The sequence below is a fragment of the Podarcis pityusensis genome (assembly GCF_964106645.2).
Source record: "Podarcis pityusensis genome assembly, chromosome: 6".
Classification (NCBI taxonomy): Eukaryota; Metazoa; Chordata; class Lepidosauria; order Squamata; family Lacertidae; genus Podarcis; species Podarcis pityusensis.
In genome coordinates this window covers 47820961-47844778 of record NC_138030.1, presented here as the reverse complement: position 1 = coordinate 47844778, position 23818 = coordinate 47820961, and the positions used below count along the sequence as shown (strand labels likewise).

At 46.4% G+C, this 23818-nt stretch overlaps 1 protein-coding gene across 4 annotated transcripts in view; it reads right to left on the bottom strand.

Annotated features, from left to right (window-relative positions):
• Window positions 1–23818, bottom strand: part of CELSR2 (cadherin EGF LAG seven-pass G-type receptor 2) — a 113745-nt gene that overhangs the window by 6180 nt on the left and 83747 nt on the right. For all 4 annotated transcript variants that reach the window (XM_081010504.1, XM_081010506.1, XM_081010505.1 and 1 more), the window contains exons 12-33: window positions 22301–22475; window positions 20985–21126; window positions 19374–19494; window positions 15596–15779; window positions 14759–14860; window positions 14301–14395; window positions 13511–13720; window positions 12162–12345; window positions 11041–11184; window positions 10596–10773; window positions 9222–9389; window positions 8965–9091; window positions 8592–8792; window positions 8226–8400; window positions 7777–7889; window positions 6660–6739; window positions 5988–6114; window positions 5261–5383; window positions 4064–4194; window positions 3380–3468; window positions 1698–1871; window positions 659–883 (exon numbers count right to left, since the gene is read on the bottom strand). In XM_081010504.1, the coding sequence (XP_080866630.1) occupies window positions 659–883; window positions 1698–1871; window positions 3380–3468; window positions 4064–4194; window positions 5261–5383; window positions 5988–6114; window positions 6660–6739; window positions 7777–7889; window positions 8226–8400; window positions 8592–8792; window positions 8965–9091; window positions 9222–9389; window positions 10596–10773; window positions 11041–11184; window positions 12162–12345; window positions 13511–13720; window positions 14301–14395; window positions 14759–14860; window positions 15596–15779; window positions 19374–19494; window positions 20985–21126; window positions 22301–22475 (3268 nt within the window). The remainder of the gene's footprint in view (window positions 1–658; window positions 884–1697; window positions 1872–3379; window positions 3469–4063; window positions 4195–5260; window positions 5384–5987; window positions 6115–6659; window positions 6740–7776; window positions 7890–8225; window positions 8401–8591; window positions 8793–8964; window positions 9092–9221; window positions 9390–10595; window positions 10774–11040; window positions 11185–12161; window positions 12346–13510; window positions 13721–14300; window positions 14396–14758; window positions 14861–15595; window positions 15780–19373; window positions 19495–20984; window positions 21127–22300; window positions 22476–23818) is intronic.

Genomic DNA, 23818 nt, shown 5'->3' with positions numbered 1-23818 from the left:
ACATTCCCCATCATTCCTGACCATTGGCCACATCAACGGGGGCTGGTGGAAGTTGGAGTTGTAGAATCACAGAATTGAAGGGATCCCAAGGGGCATCTAGTCCAACCCCCTGCAATGCAGGAATCTCAGCACGTGGTCCCCCATCCAATTTGAAACCAAACCAGACGCTGCTTAGCTTTGCAAATGTGCTAGCAGTTTTATTGCTGCACCATTAGCTGTCAAACAATATCTGGAGGGCCACAGGTTCCACAGTCCTGGCATGAGGGTTCAGTATGCTCAGCACTCCAGACACAGGGTCCCTATTCTGCACCACATAAAAAAGTGCTTCTGCCACCCACATTTATGATGTCAATCAAGAAGAAGGATGTGAGCAGCTTCCAGTCACGCCAAGGGGCAAGGAGCTATGCAGTGTACTGACCACACCCTGAGCCCCACAAATCATATTCACCCCCATGAAATTTCACCAGGTAACTAACTGCTTTGAATCCTGTTTCTGGGCTGAGGCTTTAGGATGCTGAATTCTGCAACTGATATGATGAATAGGACTGGGATTCCAGGACGCAATTCTGCAAGGTACCTCAGATGGAGGGGGTCCCTTCTAAGATTTCATGGGTGAGCAGGTGAGTGGGCGTTGGGGTCTCCCACAGTCAAACCTTACCTTTCTGGGGCTGGGCTGTGGGGTGAGGCAGCGAGCCCAAGATGCTGTCCCTGGTCTGTGTCTCTCCATTCTCTCTGGGCATCTCCTCTGTGGGCCCCAGCCGGTCGTTCTTTCCCATGGGCTCCACGCGCAGCTTCTCTGAGCCAACATGCCCATCGCTCTCGCTAGCGGTGGTCACAAAGTCACCTGGCCAGTAAGGTTTCCCAGGGCCAGTGAGGTTGTCCACTGGGGGAAAGAGAGAAAATAAACCTAGGTTTGAACACAAGGTCTGCAAATTCTGGCAGATGAAGGTGATGGACTACATGGAATTGGCGGAAATGACTGGCAGGATCCGAGACCAGGGAGAAGAGTCGGTGGAAGAAGATTGGAAGAAATTTAAAGACTATTTACAGAAATATTGTAAAATTAATGAATGTTAGAATGATGTTAGAATGAAATTAAGTGGTTCTAGTAGCAATGTCATAAAGGTGTATGTAAAAATGGATGGTTAATAGGTGAGAATCTAAAGTTATAATATATTAAGTTAAAGGACTAAGACATAAACAAAGAGGGAAAGGAATTGCTGAATTAACCAATTGAACTGGAATACAAAAAAGGGAAGTGAGAGGAGGTCAGGGAAGCAAGGAAATGAAATGTAAGATACGGAAGGATTAATTTGTTTTTAAGTGTTTTTTTTTTTGTTTTTTCTCTGTACTTTGTATTTTGTATGTTTTCTCTCTTTTTTAATATATTTTCCCTTGTTTCTTCTCTCTTTAACTATGTAATTTTTTGTTTTTGAAATTTTAATAAATATCATTTAAAAAACAAAACAAATCAAGGTCTGCAAATTCTGACCCCATCCCACCAGTCCACAGGTAGGAGGGCTCAGATATCCCTGGAGCTGCCAGAAGCTGTGTTTTAAATCTGCTTTCCCCCCCAATAGTTTCTATTGTTTTTATGTTGTAGAGAACCCAAAGAGCTTATGGTTGGCAGGTGGGTCAGGGTCTATATAAATGAATAAAATAAATAAATAATGATAATAAGCCGTCCCCAGCATTACCCTTTGGAGTGCTGTGTGCTGGCAGCTTCTCATTGTTGGGGCACAGCAAGTTTTCCCAGCAGGGCTCCCTAGGAAATTCTTCATCCTCCTCACTGTCAGAGGAATGGGTGGAAGCGTACGAGCCACTCTGGTCATCCTCCAGGGAGAGGTCGCTGTCTGAGTCAGTGTCACGCTCTGTGTCCAAAGGAGGAGGGTGGTTAGAGAGAGTGTGTTCATCACTGTACCTAGGTGGAGGGGGCTTTCAGTCTAAGAACCATCCCTGTTGCATCCAGTCTTCTCCCAACTGGTGCCACACACAAACGCCTGGTATTCCTAACTCAAGTTGGTTTTAATCTCAAATTTGCAAGGGTCCTGATGGTGAATTGGAGCAGTCCTTACGAACCAAATCAGCTGATTTTCGACATGTGTGGAAGCAATTCTTTTGTGCATTCACTTCCCTGAAGGCTCAGTTCACAGTGACCTACATTTATTACGCTTCCATCAAAGCGACATTCTGGTGACAGCATAAACGAGGAGTTTTGAGCTGTGCATGTATGTGGCATTCCTCTTGGCAATCACACAACTGCTTCAGCAAGTGCCCGTCTTAGCTCAGAATCTATTCCTCTCTCACAGTCTCTGTCAGTTTGATTGTGTGAAATACCTCTGATAAATATTTGGATAATTTTATAGGAAGAAAAACAAATTCTAGTGGTGTCTGTGTTTTGGGGGTCCAAACTACATGCAATGCAGGAGATCTGTAAATGGATCACATGACTTTTTAATAAACCATCAAACAGGCACAAAATTTGATATCAGCAGAACTAGGAGAGGTGGTTTTAACCTCTCCCTCCTATGCCACCCCTCCCCCAAGTTCTTATCAGCATCCAGGAGAAAGTGGGGGAGGGGGAGAGATCAGGGAAACTGTGTGAGCAGAAAGGGTTAAGCACCCCCTTCCACAACACTGCTATAATCATCAAAGCATGAGCTTCTTGTGCCTGTTTTAAAAGTAAAAACAGCCCCCACATTACTTCTACAGAAACTAAACAATATTGGACATCCAAGTTATGTGTGACTTGATGTAAAGGGTCTAAACACATGCATCTTGGATTGTCCAATGTTGTTTAGTCCAGGGACCACCAAGCACGAGAAATGAAGCTCACTGTTTTGTACCTGTTTGTCTTTGATCATGTTATCATTGCTCAAATTCTGTCCATCGCAATTTGCCTTTCATTAAATTTGTTTTCTCTCAGCCCAGTATGGCGATTTATGGAAACAACACTACTGTGTTCAGTCCTCCTGAAAATGGCATGATCACCTCTTACATAACAGATATAATTATATTCCTACATTTTTCACTATTTACAGAGTACTGTGACTATTACCAATTGTCCATTATTAAGTAGCCAACTTCCCCAGTCAGTTTTAGTTTAAAAGCCTTATTGGAAACAAAACATTTAAAATCTTTGTCTATCCATGAATGACACAGATCCTCAGCAAGATATCCACACTGTGAAAAAAGCACTGAGACACAACAACAATTCCAGTCATCTCCCTCACCCTCCCTTCCCCTTCATCTTGAAAATCTCCTGTGACATTAAGAACTGTATCACAGCACATGCCATAGTTTTAAAGGCTATTTTTGAATACAGATTCATACAGTTCTGCAGTTTTGCTTAGAAGTTGCCCAGTTCTCATTTCCTTACCGTTGCTCGGATCCTTAGCTTCCAGGAAAAGTGAACTGGGATCTGGAGGCCCAATGTGCACCTGGCTGTTGTTCAAGCCAGATTCCTCCCTGTAAGCATAATGCAGGAGAGATTATAGCTGCTCGGAGCTCCTAGAGTGCAGAGGGGCAAGCCTTATGCCAGGCAGGAAAGTTGTTATAAATTCTCTGTACACCATGTTCCTGTGAGTGTTGAGCATATTCACCTTGAGGGCAAGAAAGACTTGCATCATCAACATTATAAAAAAGCAAAAGGCCCTCGAGGCATGCCTTTGCTCATGTCAGTGACAAGCGGTTCAGAAAAGGAGTTCTCAAGTGGCTGTCCCTTATTCTGACTTCAGCAATCCAGAAGGAACACTATTTGCTCTGTTCTCCCCTGAGTGATCAACATCAAGAAACAGCCTCAAACTAAAATCCTTAGTACAGCAAAAAGAGAGACAGAGAGGCAAGCCTCAAAAGACAAAGGAAGAGGCAAGCCTCAGCAGAAACTCTCCTTGAGGTCATAAGAATTCAGTTGAGTGAGTAGTTCTAGGAAGGTAACATCTCATGAACTGTTGCTCTGAAATGGCAACAGGCATACTACCTACTGCCTCTGCCCAATATTAATTCTTCCCACCCTATTTTCACATATCCATTGTGCAATGAAGGGCCCTGGAACTGGAATTACCTGAGCACAAAAGGGATGTAGCTGTGCTGACTCTTGCCGGAGCGGACAGTGCTGTGCAAGGAACCAGTGGAGTCTCCAAAGGGTGTGTGGTACAGCTGCCCATCAACATAGGTGTTGTTGCAGTTATAAGCCTGGTGAGAGAACAGTGTGATCAGAGGAGAGAAAACCCTAAGAGCAGCAGAGAGGCAGGAACTGCCTCCCCTTGTATATATTCTCCTTTCTTCTCAGCAAATGCATTCCAGAGCTGGGAGTCTTTCCCCCCACCTGTGCTGCCCCTATCATTGGGCAGAGTGAGGTGGCCACCGCAGGCAGCTGAAAGGCCAGCACATTGTTGCTTTTGAATAGTATGCTTGCTGCCAGGGAAGGGAAGAGGCCCATGTGAGGATTTCTGCTTCAGGTGTCAGCTCTTAAAAGGGCCAACCCTTAAAACTGTGAAGACAGGGATGAAAGGGTATAGGTGATGCCTGGTGAAAACCTCAGAAGTCTGTGGACTGGAGGTTGCATACAATTTCCAGTGGCAGTGCCGTATATCACTCACACTTCTTCTACATGGCTAACAATAGCAGAATAAATCCGGCAAAGCAAGCAAATACCTTCACATTTGCTTAATTGCATTGATTCATGCAGGTTGCCAAATCCAGCTTCTTTTCTTGGCATAGAATTGGAATCTGATTCACTTTTTCTTTTAATAACAGAACACAAAACTAGCATGGCTGCATTTGCCTGGTATGATAAACCGTGGTTTGATCATGATAGGAATAATAAGCCTAGTGCCCTCCCACCCTGGGCCTATGCATTCTGCCCTCTCCTTCTTCAGTACAGCCACAATGAGGAATGACAAAGTGTTTACTTCTGTAGTTTGTGGCTTCTTCCAAACCCAACAAACCAGCTATCTTAACTTTGGTTTGTTTAAAACAAATCAGCCATGAACTAAGATTAGTCAAAATTTAGGGTTAGTCAATGATTAATTCAAACTGTAAATGAAAGCTTCAAATTTGCTCCTTGTGGATGTACTAGAGGAGAAGAGGGGATAAGTGTGTAAGCCTGAGGTTTGCCTAGGATTCCTCCCATCAAGCTAAACCACAGTTTATTATGATGTCCAAATGCATGCTATAGACCACTGCCTGGTCATACATACTGACTTTCACTGTTCCTTGCTTAAACAGCTACTGGGTTGCCACTTCCTCAAACACTCACCGCTGTCAAGGTAGATTTGGTGGTGAATGTGGGGTCTGTGCCATGCTTCTTGCCACAACTAGATTTGAGAGCCTTCCTCACTTCTTTGCACAAGAGGACACAGAGGATGAAGATTAAGGGCCCCTGTGGAAGAAACCAAACAGATCACAAGTCTTGACTGTCTTATCCTGGAATATCCCAGCCTGCATTCAGGCAAACATCAACAGCATCAAAGGGAAGCCCGTCACTTATTCCCACCTTCCATCCCAAATGGCATCGCTGTTCTCTTCCCACCTGTTTCTTCTGACTCACAAAAGCAAAGAGTAGCACTTTCCTTCAAAAACATGCTCAAAAGCATGATATCCAAAGTTTGCACTGGACGCCACAAAATCCAGTCAGGGTTTCATTAGGCCGATATGGATGAATCAATACAGATGTAAACAATTTCTATACGGATAATTATTGCTGTTTTTCTTAAATAGCACCTCATTTATATAATTCATGTGTTAGCTTGGAGGGGGAAATGCGAAAAAATAATAATTCTACTTTAAGCAAAGCTAGAGATCAGTCCTTTGGGTGAAAGTACATATTCCAAACTAGCATCTTCCTCATGACTTAAGCACAACAGAAGTGATTTCTAGTGTGTGCGTGGAATCTAGTAATACCACTGGACCAACATGACTGATCTTGGGAGATTTCCCACCAGCTCCTCCCCACCCCCCGAGCCTCTGCCTGGTGCCCACCATACCTGGAGGCAGTTGAAGCCAGCAAAGAGGTAGTGGAAAAGGATGGCATCGCTGTTGACAGACAGCAGGGCCAGCAGCCAGGTGATGCTGATCAGCAGCAGGGAGACAAAGCCTGAGCGCAGGCCGGAGCTGCAATGAAGAAGGAGCACAGTCAGTGGGGTCTCTCCCACACAGCCCCCATGGGACTATGTCCACGGGCACATGCCATCCCTGGTCCCCAGCAACATGCTCTCCACAGGGATCCCATGTGCCAAAAGTTGTGGGGCACTCTTGGCTTTGCCATATCAGTTCTAGGCTTTATGGAGAAGGATTATGCAGTGCTCTCAAGAATACTGGAAGTATCAAGGCTGGGTTGGGTGTGACACTAGGTGGCTGTCAACAAAGGGGAAAACGACTTGGCCAAAGTTTGGCAGGAAGTGAAAGGGCGGCACAAAGTTCTGTACGCAGAAAAGAGCAGAGGATGAGGAAGGGGGAACGGGATTTTGCAGCTGGGAGAAAGAAGTGGGCGAAGGCAGCAGCGTACATGGCACAGCAGTGGGGGGGAAAGCACATGGCAGCAGAAGCAGCAGAGATGACCAAGCAATGGAATCAAGTGGCAAGGCAGCGCAGGAGACACACAGGAAGATGGTGATGTGCCTTTATTGTGGTGGAGCAAGAGCAGTGCTAAGACTCACACTGTCCCCTTCTTCTCAAAACCCTGTCGCTGAGCAGCACAAGTGGCCTTGGTGGCCAGAATGTAGAGGAAGACACTCATCTGTGAGGAGAGAGAGGGGAAAGGTTAGCACCAGCTCTCTTTCCAGCCAATCCAAGGTCCTCCCTCAAACCCGGACTATTCCCATGCCATTAGAATCAGGATCAGCTCCATTTCTTTAGAATGCTCTGGGCTTCCCCGTTTTGCAAAGATTAGCTCTCTCCCTGTATGGCGGTGCTGGGGGTGGGGTGGGGGGAACCTGGAGGCCCCTGCCACAAGGGAGAGGGGGGAGCTGTGATTGAGGAAGGTGCTTCTTTCCAGTTCCACTGCTGCAGGTGATGCAACGGGATGCTTTTCTTTCCCAAGCATCTCCCAGACATCTCCAATGGGGAAAGAGGATTATAAAACTAGACAGCCTCTCTACCCATGGTTGGGGCAAAACTAAGCACAGATTGGAGGATCTGGATCCCACCTTCTCCGGCTCCTCTTTTTCTCTATTTACAGGAGGTGTGGGGAACAGTATGTGGCTGGCAAGCCAGACACTGACAGCTGAGCACCGTCCACCTGTCAGTCACCTGCTGTTACGAAGCTAGACAGCAAAGGAAGTGCCCTTCCCAAACAGAGTTTGAAGCAGGTACTGCTGGTCAGCTGATTGGAGGTGCCTGCAAAACTTAGCTATGGGCAGGGATCAGCTCCAGTGTGGAACTCAGCTGGGAGTCCCTGAGTGGAACCAATCCCAGTAGGGGCTTGCATTCAATTCCACATTTACAAAGCACCAAATGCAAGCTGGTCAAGGAGCAACCAGGAACACACTCAAAACCATTCCTGTGCAGCCAGGTCTATAACTGCCCCCACATTTGACGCCACATCTGACATTAGGTGTGGGGCATTGGGTGGGAGAGGCTTGGGAAAAGTGGGCCAATTTACAACCCTCCCTAATTAGCCAAGTTAGGGTCCACAGGTTCTGCAACGGTGATTTAGTGCTTTTCCCAGAGCATCAACATGGTCCTATACTTGCCCCCATAAGGTCAGGCAACTTCTCTTTGATGGTATATTTACATTTGCTTTTCCCTCCACCAGCCCCTTGTATCTCTACTCACCGCAACAGCAAAAACAATGGGTCCAGCGAAGCTCCAAATCAGTGTATCATAGATGGAGAGCCAGCAGAAGTCTGGGTTCCCATAGCCTTCAGGGTCCAGGCCCACAGCAAGTCCTAAGCAAGGATGACATGCAGAACCACCAGAAGAGTAAGAGGAAGCATTTAATCACAGTCAGATAAGTAGCTCACGGCCAAAATAGCAGGAACTAGAACTGAAATGCACCAATACAGCTAGGCCTGCAGCCAGTCCATCTCAGCCCTATCCTTGTTTTAGGCCAGGCTTCTCTGGCTATGGTCTGGCCTCAGATGCTCACCGCAGAGCAGGCAGGGCAGAGCCACTTGCCCCCACCTCCTGCTTTCCAAACTAAGGCTTCACAAAGGGATGCTGAGGCCTTGGAGTGGTCAGGATGGCCCTGAGCTAGGAGATGTTGTGTCTGGTTTGGGCCCCACCTGTGATGAATGCTGGCACACCCCATCCGACCATGTAGTAGAAGCGCATGGGGCCATAGTTGATATCGCGCACCTCGCTCAGCATGCGGTAGATGTGCAGCGCTTCCAGCAGCGCCCAGGCAAAGGTGCACATGTACAAGAAGTGCAGCAGGATGGCAATGACTGTGCAGGCAAACTGGCAAGGAACGAGAGAAGGGGAAGCGGTTAGGAGACACCAGGTTGGCACCAGCAGCCATTAAAAGTGGGCTCCCCACCCATGACGGAGATCACACCTATGGCAGTGACCGGAATCATGGCTCTGGCCTATTGAGCTGAGCTTCTTCTTGCCCCCACAGCTTCCCACCCCACCCCACCCCGGGAGCTCACTGGCAGGTCAGCCTGATTGATGCCCAGCAGGAAGATGAGCTCAGAGAGGAACAGGGCCACCACAAGGTTCTTGCGAATGCTTTGCTGGTTGGATCGCAGGGACCGCAGGCCAGCCAGGAAGAGGAACGTGAGCAAGAGGCTGCCCAACGTCACAGCAATGGAGGCATAGGTTATGGTCTTCAGGGGCAGGATCTCACCATTCTGGGGGGAAGAGAGAGAGGGAGAGAGTATCAATGGACACATAAGAAAGATGATTTAGCAATGAGATCATGTTCTACCACCCTTGTGAGGCAGGAGCCTTATCCCCATCACAATCCCACCCCTCTCCCTTCAGGTCATCTCCTGGAGATGAGCCCATGATTGTCTCTCTCACCTCTCTGCGAGAAATGTCCATCAGCACAGCAAAGCTGGTCATGTGGTTACACTGGCAGCTGACATGGGTCTCGTTCCTGAAGACAACCTCACAGCCTTTGGCTGACCAGCCACCAGTCCCACTGACCCTGGGAAAACAGCAAAGTCAGGGTCAAGCCAACAGCCTTAGGGTGTCACTGAGTGCCTCTCCCTCAACCCCCACCCCCAGCCCGACATCCTTCATCACCCAGGCCTTGTTGTCTGGGCAGTGGGACTCACAGAATGGAGTGGTTCCAGAAGACGCAGATAGGTTTGGTCCGCTCCTCAGTTTCCAGCAGCCGGAACTGCACCGTGATGGGCTTCTCAAGCGCTCGCTGCATCAGGGCATCGTTGTCATGGATGCTGATGCTCACCACTGGGGTGTTGATGATGGGCCGCTTGGGGACTCTGTGAGGACACATGGCACACATTGAACCACATCCCCGTTTCCTACATGGGCCTGTGAAGTGGCCCATCACGCTGCTTCCTGACAACTGCTAGCACCACACACTAATACAAAATAACAACAAAAACAATGTGAGAGCCCTGCTCCCTATTTAAACCATGGGGCACTGGAAATCATCTGCTTGGTCAGAGGTGTGAGACCTTTGTCAGACTGAGGGTTGCATTCTCATCCAGACAACCTTCTGGGGGCCGGAGAGAGAGAAAAATCACAGAAATCCATCTACCCTCCATCCATGCAAGTAAGAGGCATTATCAGAGTTCAGTGACACATTTCAGTCAGGCAAAAACACTCAGAGAGAGTGTGATGCAGGGCCAGCGAGGGCGTCTGGCCTAGCAAGAGTGGGCATGGTTGAGGAGAAGGTGTGCCCTGAAGAGAGTCCCAAGGGCCCAAGAGAGTGGCCTGGAGGGCCACATTTGACCCCTGGGACTGAGGTTTCCCACCTTCGTGCTTAGTTGGCAGGGGACCAGGAAGCCATATAGAAGCTGATGACGCTTTAACAACAGAGAATGGAGCCCAAATCCTCCAGCATATGGGGGGGGGGGGTGAGAATGACATGAACGGACCCCTTTGCAATGGATTTTTGAGGTCTCTGAACTGACCTCCCCTAAGTATGGGCATTGTGTATAATCTCTTTTTTTTTATAAGATATTTATTAAGATTTTCAAAATATTACAAAATAAAAAGAAAAAAGAAAAAAATACAAAATAAAAATGGTTAAAAACAGCACAATCTTTCCATTACTTATTTTTCATTAGCTTGTTTCCCGGACCTCCTCACGCCTCCCTTTTTTGTATTCCAGTTCAGTTTGTTGGTTCAGCAAATCCTTACCCTCTTTATTTATCCTAGTCTTTAATCTTAAAATATTATAACGTTAAATTTTTACCTATAAATAATCCATTTTTCATATTCCCTTAAAATATTACAGCTGAAAGCCACTTAATTTCTATCCAACATCATTCTAACATTCATTAATTTTACAATATTTCTGTAGATAGTCTTTAAATTTCTTCCAATCTTCTTCCACCGACTCTTCTCCCTGGTCTCGGATTCTGCCGGCATTGTGTATAATCTCCAGTATCTGAGGAGTCCCTACACCCTCTACTTCTGAGTATGTGTGTATATTTGGGGTGGGGGCAGGTATATGTTACCTCAGGCTCCGTTTATCTGTGTCATACTGCTCTGGAAGCAGACCAGCCAGTGTGCGATAGATGATCACACTGGCAATGGCCTGTCCCTCGTTCAGATCTGGGTGCCTTTTCTGTCTTGTCATCAGGGCAGGTTCTTCTTCCTCACCAGGGAGATGCTTGGCATTGGCCACAGAAGGTTCTGGAAAGTGAGCATGAGACATTGAGTGAGATATTACTTTGCCTCAGAAGCAGGCCAAGTCAGGCTGGATCCTCTATATTTTATTTCCAGAATTTATAGACTGCTTTTCTGCACAAAATCCCCCAAAGCAGAGCTCTAGTTATCTTGAGGGGAATCTTCCATGGACTTACTGGACTCACCACCGCCTGTCGAAAAGGGATGTCCTGTTAAAGAAAGCCCTACAAATGGCCCACTGTCCCCAACCCTTTCTAGAAAGCCAAGACTTACGTTTGCTCTCTGGAGCTTTGAAGACACTTTCAGGCAGGATGACGGTAGTCTCTAGGTCTGCAGGCTTCTCACCTCGGAGTGCCTCATAGTGAGGCAGCTTGGCACCAGCAAAGTTCATTTTCTCCAGCCTCACCACAGAAATAACTGGCCAAAAAATAAATAAATGCAAAAGCTTCTTATCATTAGGCAAGCCAACTGAATGTCAATTTGCAGCTTGGTCTGGAGGTGCAACCCTAAATTGATGACTACTGACCTATTACTCCCAACATTTCCCATGAGCCCCAACAAATTTTCCCATGACTTTGGGCCAAAAAAATCATAAGATTTCAAACCACAAGACAAGAAGTAAAGCACATAATCAGAGTGTCTGTTCATAGTAACAGTGGCTAACAACAGGGCTCTCTCTGAAACCACCTCACATGTTAAATGAATGTATAAGGGAGCTAGGAGGCCAAGCTGTGTAGCTGGCAGCTGGAACAGGTGGAGATTAGAGCTGTTACAGTTACGTTGTTTTACTTACTGTGACCTCATTTTGAATTAATGTTTACAAAAACCTGTTTGGCTCAAAGTCTGTTGCATATTTGCATTGTTGTTAGGGTCACAATATTTAGTTGATTCACTGATTAGGTGAATTGATTAAAAAAAAAAGGTATCCTTGATTCACCAGGAAACATCTTAAAAATAATAATAATGATCGGCTTTTTCAATAGAAGAATGCACAGAAATGGTGACAAGCAAGTATCTTCTTACAAGAGAGATGGGGAGCTTGTGGCCTTTCTGCTGGTGATGGACAGCAACAACTCATCCGCCCCAAACAGCATGCCCAATGGTTAGGGATGGTGGGAGTTGTTGGTCGATGGCACAGGTGCCACATCTCTGTCTTAAAGTAAGCATTCCCTCTCTCACACAGAGGGAAATGCCTCTTCTAAAAGTCTGCCTGCCACATGCAAACATCATCACAAGTACTTTACAATTATTTCTCCTTCAATAGCACTTCCTTATTCACCTGCAAATGTATGTATACTTAACGGATGGCCTCATCAACTGAAATGCACACAATTAGTCGATTCGCAAAGATTCCTTTCATTGGGAAACAGCCCTAATGGCTATTATGCTCTCACCGATGTTGGGTGTGATTATGGTGAAGGGGTTCAGGTACGTCTTGCGCATGTTCTGGGCCAGAGTGCTGGCGTAATCTTCAAAATTCTTGAGCAGCTGTGCCGTGCCACCCTCTGACTGCTGGATCAGCTCCCAGTGGCGCTTGTTGCCATTGTCCAGCAGGGTGCTGCCCACCTTGAGCAGGTTCTGCAGGGCCAAAGGAAAGCACAATGAGAGCTGCAAAAGTGGCATGTAGTTCCTTCAGAGGGCAGAACGGAGGACTGACTGCGGCCAAGCAGCTGCAAGAGCACAATCACAGGACAGCTTGCCCGTTCCTGGGATTCCTATGCAAAGGGACAAGCAGCTGTCTTGGTGCTCACAATGTTTGTGGCCTTTGAGAGCCTAGTGGAACCATGAAAGTGATCTTCACCCGCAGTGGCAGCTGATGCCCACTGGGACTGGTAGGGCATAAAACAGGGAAGTCAACACTCAGTGAAGCCAGAAGCTAATGACAGACAGAGCCAATGGCAAGCAGAGTCAAATGATTCCAGCTTTGTCCTCAACCTTTATCCTGCTGAGTTCTATAAAGGCAACACAAAGACCGAGGAGGACAGCCAGTGTCATCCCATGGACTGGTAAAAAATAAGAAGGCAGGTAGGTGGGTGGGTGCTAGTGAGTTTGGTGGAACGGTACCTCAATTGCCCTAAAGCATCAGCCTCCCCTGCTCACCTGAGGATTTGGCTTTGCAACTGGATCTGTTTGGGATTGCCCCATATTGTACCCCTTGCCAGATGAGATCCAGGCCAGTGTAATTCTCGGTCTTGATTATGAGATATGAAAGCCAAGGGGGCCATGGGTCAGAGCAGGTTGCTCTAAACCCGAATGATGCGAGCTGAACTGACCTTCTCCAGCATTTCCCAAGTGCAACACTGAGCAACTTGGTTCTCCCAAAGGTGCAGCAGGATGCTCGTCATCTGCTGCCCGCTTGTTTGGGAGCCCCTTCTCAAGAAGAGCCTGCTGGATCAGGCCAATGGCCCATCTAGTCCAGCGTCCTGTTCATTCACAGTGGCCACCCAGAGGCCTGTGGGAAGCCTGCGAGCAGGACATGAGCACAAGAGCACTTTCCCCTCCTGCAGATTGCAGAAACTGGTACTTAGAAGCATCACTGACTCCAGCCATGAAGGCAGGGCACAGCCATCCTGCCTAGATGCCCTTGATAGACCAGGCAGGCACCATCACAGCACCTTTCTGGCACTGCAGCAACTACAACAAAACCTATTCCGTGTTTTGCCTGTCCTTTCCGATCTTGCGTGTCCCTTTGCTGTGACTTTCACAGTTATAGCCTAGTGGGAACTTGAGCCTATGGGCTTACCTCTGTGAAGTGCACGTCCTGTGTTGCAGCCAAGCCAAAGCCTTCTTGGGTGCTTTCATGCTTCAGGAGCTGAGCTGAGAGTTGATAGGCCACCTTGATGTCACTGCCAAAGAAGCTGGCCGTGTTCTGCGTGGCGTTGCGAAGCTGGAGAGCCACCCGCTGAGACTGCTCCGTGTCCAAGATGGACTCGTTCCGCCACAACCTCTCAGCCTACTCAGCAAGGAAGAGAAAGGCACTCGGAAACCAGATCACAGACCAAATGCAGTTCCCAGGCTACTTCAATCTCAGCTCCTAACTGCAAGAGATAGTGAGAACCATAACCCTGCAGGGTGGTTGTCCAGGCTGGGCTGACACTGTGTCACTCCAAGCACTGAATGAAGTGCTTGTCACACCATTCAGCATCCCAGAAACCTGTGCTTTCAAGATTTTAGCTCTTTTGGCTGTAAGATAAGCATGGAAATTAGAGGGTGATGCAGGGTGAAACCTCCAAAGCTAGAAGGGGCTTGCTGTGGTCAGGAGTTGGAGCATCACTGCTCTACATAGGTCCTAATCCTTCACAAAATCGAAGAAAATTAGAAACAGTTATGCCAAAGATGTAAATTTTGCTATAGCTTTTTGCACTGTGGGAAAACATGTTACAGTGGGTTACCTTGCTTAATTTGCTCAGGCCTCAGATATGGGTTAGCTTGGTACAGTTTAGATAGTGGGTGGGTGCATTTGCCTGCAGAGCATATGCAATTCTGGTGGTTGCGAAAGCAAAGAAAATGTAGAGTGAGGAAAGAGCACTTACAAAACCCTTGAGAGCTGCAAAAGTCAGCGAGGTGCAGTTGAAGAGGTTGGGTGCCAGCCAGCCCTTGTGTTCATCGCAGTGGCGCACAGCCGTGCCTATGGGGCAGCAGGAGGAAAGGGTGAGTTGTGCGCATCCGACACAGAGAACTTTGGCCCACATGTCACAATACATTTGTTTGCATCTAAGGGGCCATCAACTCTTTGCTGTTGCTTTGTTACTATAGACAAACGCAGCTACACCTCTGAAATTTGCAAACACTACTTTGTATCTAAGCAGACAGGCTGGTTCTTTCTTTCTTTCTTTTTTAAGCTAAGCATGTGGCACATGGGGAACCCTTGACCAGAAGCAACACAGACCTCCTTGGTGCCAAAGGGTGCTTGGTTCATGCAAGGCTTATGCGGAACTCAAATTGCCCACCCCACATCCACACAATATACGTATCAAAGGTGCTTCATTACCGACAGATCCTCTGGGGCAAGGTGCAGCTGCAGGCAAGCCAAAGCGGGTGCGTGGCCACCAAATGTTTGCTTCGATGGCACGTGGGCAGCTATCATAATTCACTGCAAAGGGGGAAAGCGATAATTTGTGAGCAGGGATTTCCTTTCCATGCAAACTCACTGTGGCTCTTCAATGAAGCATGTAGGAGATAGTCTGGACGTCATACTCTTGCAAATGTTTGGTGTGCTCATATGTTTGGGGCAGAGAAGCATGAGCAACGAGGAATCCTGGGTCATCAAGGAAATAACAACCTGCTTCTGAGATAATTGATTGTGCTGCGATTCTTTACTGTATCAATGAATTGTCATGTTTAGAGCTAATTGTTTGTTTGTATTGAATCTGAGTGCATCAAGAGAAGATTAGGACAGAATGTGATGATGATGATGAAAACTGGAGGCAATGAAAAATGACAATGACCTTGTAGAACTAGAGCTGAATCCATCTCCTTACTTCATCCAGGCAGCCCTTAGCTGAAGGGGTGGCTAACCTGTAGCCCTCCAGGTATTCTTGGATTGCATCTTCCACCATTGCTGACCACTGGCAGTGCTGCCTGGGGCTGATGGAAGCTGGAGTCCAATAACATTTAGGAGTGGATGATCACAGGTTCCCCTCATTGCCCCAGTCACTCAGTGAACACCAGCCAGGGAACACCTTTCACGGAAGGCAGACTGATCAGTAACATCACTTATCCAGTCCCACAACATGGCCAGAGATTTGACTTAGCAACCTCTTCCCTGCTTCAGCTCAGCAACAGAATTCCGTTCTACTCAGCCCATGCCCAAGGAGTTACTGCTTACCTTCACAGCCATTGGTGGAGACTTCTGCAAAGGGGTTGTCGCAGCGGTCACATCGGCGCCCAATCACGCCCGGTTTGCAGGAGCACTGCCCAGTCTCAGCGTCACAAGTGCGAGAGAGAGAGCCTGTGGCATAGCATTCACAGAGCAAGCACATGCCACTGTCCCCTGGTCGATAGTGGTTCTCCTACGGAACAACAGGAAGGCATGTAAGTCCCAAGGAGCAGGATGGAAGATTCTCTGTAGCTCAAGAGCAGTCTACAAATCTCCTGGCTAACCCAGCACCTAATCCCTCTCCCAAAACCTCTTTAAAGTCAACAGCAGTTTATTTTATTTTATTTAAGAGATTTATAAACCACTGGATCAAAGCAGTGTACAAATAAAACTGCAGACAGAATACAGCTAAAATCTACAAACCAATTAAAAAGCAAATGAAGATAAGCCCAATAAAACTTTAAAAACAAAGGTAACCACTTCTTCTTTTTTGAAAACATATAAGCTGAAGTTAATTATTCTCCAAGTACTTCCTGTAATAAATGTTGCTTTCCATTAAAGCACAGTTCAGTAACACAATTCACATACACTCACCAAGGATGGAAATTCCCAAGGTACTATTATGATTACTACTAGTCAGCACTTTTGGGGGGGGGTGCAGGGGGATGCATACCCCTAAACATTTTGTGAATCTTTGTACTTTGTCCATTTACTGTATTTATTTTCCCCGATTTGAACTATAAAATGGTGATTTTCTTGAGTCAAAATGAGAGTATCCCTAAACATTTTTTTTAGAATAAAGCACTGCTACCAGTCATTTCTAATCTAACTCACCCTCCTAACAATTCTGTGAGCTATGTTAGTCTGGAGGACTTCCGGGGTGGCACCACCGGCAATGGCGGACTCCCTCTGAACTGGAGGGACTAGCTCCGCAGAAAACGGGTCTTCTCCGCTACGGCGAAGCGGAGCCCCACTTAAAAATCACAGGCGGATGAAGCCTGTGACCATGGGACTCGGCGGGCACCTTTAGCGCCCCCCCAACCCGCTAAGGAACCCACTAACGGGCTCCGAAGTGAAGAGGGGGAAGTGGCGCGGTGCTGTGAGTCAACTGCTATTTCCGTGGAGCGAAGCCGCATAGCTGTTGCCGGAGAGCGCTGCCTTTTCCCTGGGACAATTTGGACTTTAAAATAAGCACCCGTGAGTACTTAGACATTGAACAATTGGACATCAAATAAGGACTTGCGAGTAGGAAAGAATCAGACTTTAAAAATTTACTTGAATTTGGTACGGAACGGTAAGGTCTAAACAGGAAGTCATCCTTCCGTTCTTTTGTAAACAGAATAAAGCAAAGGCAACTTAAACTAGAGCTCAGAAAATCGCTTTTAAAAGATTGGATTTCACCATTTAAAATTGTGGAACCCCCCTTCGACAGCAGGAGAAGGGGGGGATCTTTTTGGACTGTTTAAAGTGACTTTAAAGTGAAGTAACTTTCCTCCGTCCTGATCCTGGAGCGGGCTGTCAGGACTGACGTGTGAAGTTCATTAACCAAAGACAAGTGTTTTTGACAGATGGCTAAAAGAAGAGAAACCTAGTGATTCCACTGTTCCCTTTCGCATTTTAAAGGATTATATATGGACAAAGTATCTTAAAAAAGGAAAATTTGTTGCAAGAATAAATAGAAGTCTTCCCCCTAGGGGGAGTCTGTGAAATTGTAACTGTGAAACTGTAACTAACTCCAGGGAGTCGACAGCTGTTACAGATTACAACCGTGGGAACAAGTATCTGACCTTGTGGGACAATGTATTCAGAAGCCTTGTTGTATGCTCTCTATAAAACAAACGATCTACTGGAACAATTACACAAGAAGGTGAACTGGATGGCGACTTCAACTAGAAATTTTGAACAGGCAGTGGGAAACTTTGAACAGACAGTGGGAAAATATGTGGAGCCCACTCAGGATTTAAATCAGGAGTGTGTCTTGACAGAACAGGAGTTTTTGACATTAAATCAGGAGTGTGTTTTGACAGAACAGGCCCAACAGGAATATGATTTTTTGGATTTGACAAATGAACTTGGAAAAAGCCATATCTGGAAAGGAAAAGTTTGGCTTGGTTTGGAAATGGGGGGCTGGATTGACCCCCCTATGCTGGGATGTTTGGACTTTTCAAATATGGCAACGGGCCGTGAGATGCTTGGGACTGTGGGGGCTCTCAATTGTGGAGGGCTTTTGAAACATGCTTTTAAATACTACATGGAATTAATTGTTGAACATGGAAAAGGGGCTGTCTGTTGAGAAGGGTTAAAAACATTGTCAAGCTGGAGTTACCACGAGCAAGAGACAAGGGAAAATACAGTTACAAATATGAAGAAGAGCCGCGGAAGGGTCATGGAAGAGACTTGAGGGCCTCGGACATAAGGTTGCCAGGTTAATGGGCTAGATTGACGGGAATAAGGACTGACAAAACCCGGAACCAGGAGGAAGGGATGCTGGATGAAGATTGGATCTGTTTATACCTCTTTTTTCTACTATTAGAACTGTTTTATAAAATCGATGAATGATAGGAAAATGTTGGAATGAAATTACTTGGCTTTAGCAAAGATGTTTAAAGAATTATGAAAGAATATTATGATTATGAGAAGTTGGTAAGGATAAGATTTAAGTTTTAAGTGTTAAGGTTTATTTTATTATAGAAAGATAAGGTCAAGGATTTGCTGGGATAATTAATAACTAGGATACAAAGAAAGGGAGGAGGAGGAGGTCTGAGAAAGAAGGTAATGACAGTTAAGGATTTGAAAATAATGAATTTGTTTTTAAATGTTTTTAAAGTTTTGTGATTTTTGCATTCTTCTTTTTTTCTTTTTTTCTGTCATTTTTTTCTCATTTGGAATTTTTTCTTATATGGTGGGAAGGGGTTGGTTTTTTTTTCTTTCTTTCTTTTTCATCTACTTTGTTAATTATTTTTATTCTCTGTACTCTCTTCTGCTTCTATTTTATTTTTTTATTTTTTGTAACATTTTGAAAATCTCAATAAATATCTTTTTTTTTTTAAAAAAAATTATGTTAGTCTGACAGGGAACGAGAGAGAAAAAAAAGGGGGGGGGAGTGATTTACCTAAGACCACAGAATGAGCTTCTTGAAGCAGGAACCAGCGCCTGTGCCCTATCTCTTAATTTAGTGGTTTTCATACCACATTCAAGGGAACTCCAGAGGAGCTTGGAAGATTATCAGGATTTCTCAGTTAGAATTGCCAGTCGTGCTGGGCAATGATCCATGCAAGACAACTGGGTCACCACAACTGCTCATCCCCTTCAGCAGAGATGGGGAACCTGTGGTCTCCATATGTTGTTGAAATCTAACTTCCATCAGCTCCAACCAGTATGGCCAATGGTGAAGGGAGTTGTAGTTCAACAACACCTGGAGAGCCACAGGTTCCTCATCCCTTCTGTCCTACAGCGTGCAATTGTAGGGGGAAGTTGGGTGTCTTCTAAGTCAAACTCTCTCAATTCAAGAATGCTAATACCTGAGGCCCAAAAAACATTGCCTGAAGCCCACATATTGTGTGCCAGAATCTTGTGCAATATGCTGGAGTTCCTCAGCAGACAAGTTTATTTGGAAAGATTTCTGAAGGAAGAATATTGAAAAGCCACTTTCCTAACTAAATAGTCATTATCTGCCCATGGGTGGAACAACTGCCCTGCCAACAGCTAAGATCCCTCTTCAGTCCTCCTTAAACCCCTGCTTGCAGCTCTAACCCCAACTGGGACCATCAAATTAGGCAAGGCCCACCTTGCAGCGACACTCTCCATTGGTTTTGTTGCAGTCAGGGTCAAATCCTTTGCCGACATCACAATTGCAGGGTCCGCATATAGGGTGCCCCCACCACCCCCGTGGGCAGGGCTGAGCAAGCCTGTCACAGAGAGAGCACAGGGCCTGTTACAATCACACAACAAAAATAAGAACAAGTCCAGGCAGCAGCACCATATATGTGGGGGAGAACAGACGAGAGAGAGAGAGAGAGAGAGAGAGAGAGAGAGAGATGACAACAACAAAAAACAATATGCATCCAATAGAGCCAGTGTGGTGTAGTGGTTAAGAGTGGTAGACTCGTAATCTGGTGAACCGGGTTCACGTCTCCGCTCCTCCACATGCAGCTGCTGGGTGACCTTGGGCCAGTCACACTTCTTTGAAGTCTCTCAGCCCCACTCACCTCACAGAGTGTTTGTTGTGGGGGAGGAAGGGAAAGGAGAATGTGAGCCGCTTTGAGACTCCTTAAAGGGAGTGAAAGGTGGGATATCAAATCCAAACTCTTCTTCTTCTTCTTCTTCTACTGAAAAGCCTACTTTGAGAAAAGTTTTGGATACTAATTGTGCTTTGAGGGACAGACTTCAGGGGGTTACAATGCGTAGTGTTGCCTCTTTCAGGCACAGTTCTTTAAATCTTCTGCTCCCATGTGGATGACGACAGTTGTGCTTTTCAAGCCGTTGATGAAGAGTTTATGGCTCAACGTATGTAGGATTTCAACATATTTGCTTATATAGAGTGTTTTGTTGTTGCATCATACTATGCAAAGCAACCTCCCTGTCTTGCATAGACGCACAAATTGCACTGTCAGCTATGCGTACCTTCTGCACTCACCACCTAAACGCATGGCAAGACGGTCTCCTCCTTTCATACCCACAAAGCCCTTACTGCATCTACTACCTTCCCAGACTGAGAACATAGAAGCAAATATACACAATAACCGTGGGTGCACTCTCTACCGGTAGCAGCACCAATGGAAATAGCAAAATGTTGGAAATTAGGTGTGGGGCTGACACTTGACTCCTGGTATATGTGTGTATGGATTGTTGGGTTAGTGGGAAAAATTGATGTGTCAACTTCGTGGTGCCAAAGGGAAACTGGACCCATTATCGTTCTTTGTAACCTGGCAACCTTTTATCTTGTACATACATAAGGACAACCAAACTCGAAGACCACTGCAATCACAATCTTTGGAGAGACTTAACGAGAGTGAAATCATTGATTTGTTATGCTTTATGACTTTTCCCTGTCAATGGAACAACCATCTAGTTGCATTTTGTTAAATGTGTTTGTTGATTTCTCAAAAATTCAACAAAAACAGTTCTTTTAAAAAGACTCCCCATTGGGTTGATCTTTCAGGGAAACCCGTTGGCACAGACTAATTTAGAAATATGTCCCCTCCCACTACAACTGCTTATTCACAGCACTTTCAGGTACAGAGACATGTATCAATATCCTCCCCCACACACCTGCAGCTCTTCAAGGATCCATTTCTACATGCACGCTGGGAGTTGTACACACCTATCAAAACAGTCGCACACCCACCCATGCACACCCACCAGATGCCCTTTCGCAGAGCAGCAGGAGGCAACTCACTTGTTCTCGCAGTATGGCCCAAAGTAGTTGTCCGGACACTCGCAGGTGTAGCCATGGGAGGAGCTGGGCTTGCGGGCGCATACGGCTTGATGCTCACAAGGGTTGAGCGAGCAGACATTGGCACAACTGTCACCGTAGTAGCCTGAAGCAGCAAGGGGAAAACCTTGAGCCCTATGTCATCCTCACCCGTGTAACTCTGGCCAGAAACTCCAGCATAAGGTTGAATGGAGGACACCCCAAACAAGAGTTTGCGGCTGGACACAGAAGGAAGGGAACCACCTGTCAGGGACTGGACTGAGGAGGGATGGTGGAGACCTCCTTCCCCTCCTCCTGAACCTTCCAGAGAAGAGGAAGACAGTATAGTTTTACAACAGTGGTTTGCAGAAGGTCACGGCTCAGAGGTAGATAAGGGACAAAGTTGGGAAATAATGGAAGAAGAAGAGGAGGGGGAAGCAGAGCCGGAGCAGCTGGCTGACACGTCATCACTAGAAAGCATTCCAGACCCCCCTTCTCCCATAACCCGGCAAGCATTGAAAGTAGGAGAGCAAAGAGCTAGGAAGCAAATGGCCTTAAGCAGCCACCGTAAGGTGGGTGGTGTGTTGACGATTGAGGAGAGAAAGGGGGTGGAGATTACTCAGAGCAATGCCATTACTCCAAGAGGCAACATTTCTAAGCCTCTCTGTGTGGATATTGAACAAAAGACAATGGTAAGAGCTTCCTTGTCTATCTATTCCTGGCAGCCTGCTGTGGGGGCAGAGGGCGGATTCCCTGATGCCTGACACCACCCATCAAGGTGCAGCAAAGAGTAACAGCTGCAGATGAGAGGGATGGCTGGAGAGAGGGGAAGCAGGCTGGGATTCATCCCTAAGCCTGGATTGCACGGTCTCTGAGGTCATTAGAGGTGGGGAACATGCGGACCTCCAGATATGCCTGAAGTACAACTCCCATCATCTCCAGCATGTATAGCCAATGGCCAGGGTGTTGTTGTTCAGAAGTTCAGGTGGAATCACAGCTAGCTCTGATACAATGAAAACGAGGCTCCATCTCTGCAGTATCTGAAGAAGTGTGCATGCACACAAAAGCTCATACCAATAACAAACTTAGTTGGTCTCTAAGGTGCTACTGGAAGGAATTTTTTTATTTTGTTTTGTACAGGCACCCTGTGTACCTAGTTAACCCTAATGGCTTAGCTCATCCTGTATTACACAGGGCTAAACTTTGGAGGGTACCAGTGTGGAATCTCTCCAGTACTTCTTGGGGAAGAGCAGCAGCAACAGCTCTTCCGTCGCCCCGTCTCTGCCCACCCCCCAACTGACCTGGGTCACAGCTGCAGGAGTAGCTGTCCCAATCGTCATTGCAGTAACTGTTGACAGGGCAGGGGTTGGAGTCACAGGGATCCGGGATACTGCAGCCACGTTCCACGTTCACCTTCTCAGCCTGGTTCACATTCAGAGCCACAGCACTGGCTGATGTCTCACCCATCCTTACACCCTGGGAATAAAGAGAACACGGGGGGGGGGTCAGGTTGCAGCACCACAGAGATCCAGCTCTTAGAAGGGCAGACACCTACACACTTGCATTTCCTGCTCAGAATTTGCTGGCTGTTGTGTGCAAACTAAGGGCACTTTCAGACTGGCACTATTTCTGAGTGGGATTCGATCGCATCCCAGCAAAATCAGGCTGTGCAATTAAAGCTGAGTTGGATAAGCTCCTGCAAAGCAAATTGACTTCTCCAAAATATCAGACTTTTTGCAAACAGGAAAGTAATGGATAACATTGACTTGGCGCAACATTGTCTACAAATACTCATTAAATAGTTGGTGGCACCTAATCTCTCTGCAGACAAATTGGTCCAAATGCACGTTATAAACAGGTTGTCTGGAAGCAGCCTAAATTGCCCCCTTACTGGGAGCAAAAAAAACACACCCCAGAAATAAGTAAAAATAAAAAAAATCCTTCCAGTAGCACCTTTAAGACCAACTAAGTTAGTTCTTGGTATGAGCTTTCGTGTGCAAGCACACTTCTTCAGATACACCTATCTGTATCTGAAGAAGTGTGCTTGCACACGAAAGCTCATACCAAGAACTAACTTAGTTGGTCTTAAAGGTGCTACTGGAAGGATTTTTTTTATTTTGACTATGGCAGACCAACACGGCTACCTATCTGTAACAGAAATAAGTAAGTTAGGCATGAACCACTGGAGAACTGCAGCCCCTAGATGGCACTGTGCTCCCTGCAATAAAGGTGCACAGAATGAGTAAGGTCAGAGTTTGCACTTGGGAGAGTTGCACAAATCTGATAGCGATTCGATTTGTTCCAACATGCATCTTATCTGAGGTACCACACACTCGACCCATATCCATCTGCATGGCAGGCAAAACCAAATGTGGGCGTCCAAAAAAGTGGGGAGCAATAAAAAATAGTGCTGCTCTGAGATTGCTGGTGATCTTATTTTAAAAGGGACCGTCAGTTACACCCTCCTTTCCTCCTGACAACAAAAAGAGAGTGACAAATGTATTATACAAATGCAATCTACAACCAATCAGCAGGACTGCTTCAGCCACACAGTTCCAACCACATAGGGTTGGAGGGTGAGAGCATATAATCAAATGATTATTGAATTGTACAGCTGGAAGATACCCAACAGGTCATCTATTCCAACCCCCTGCAATGATGGTTGTCCTGACTGCAATTTTCCAGGTGGGGATATGTGGCAGCTTCGAACTTTGTGCATACACACACACACACACACACACACACTCACACACACACACACGGAGAGAGAGAGAGAGATGCAGCCAGACAGACAGGCATGCACCACCAGACACACAGAT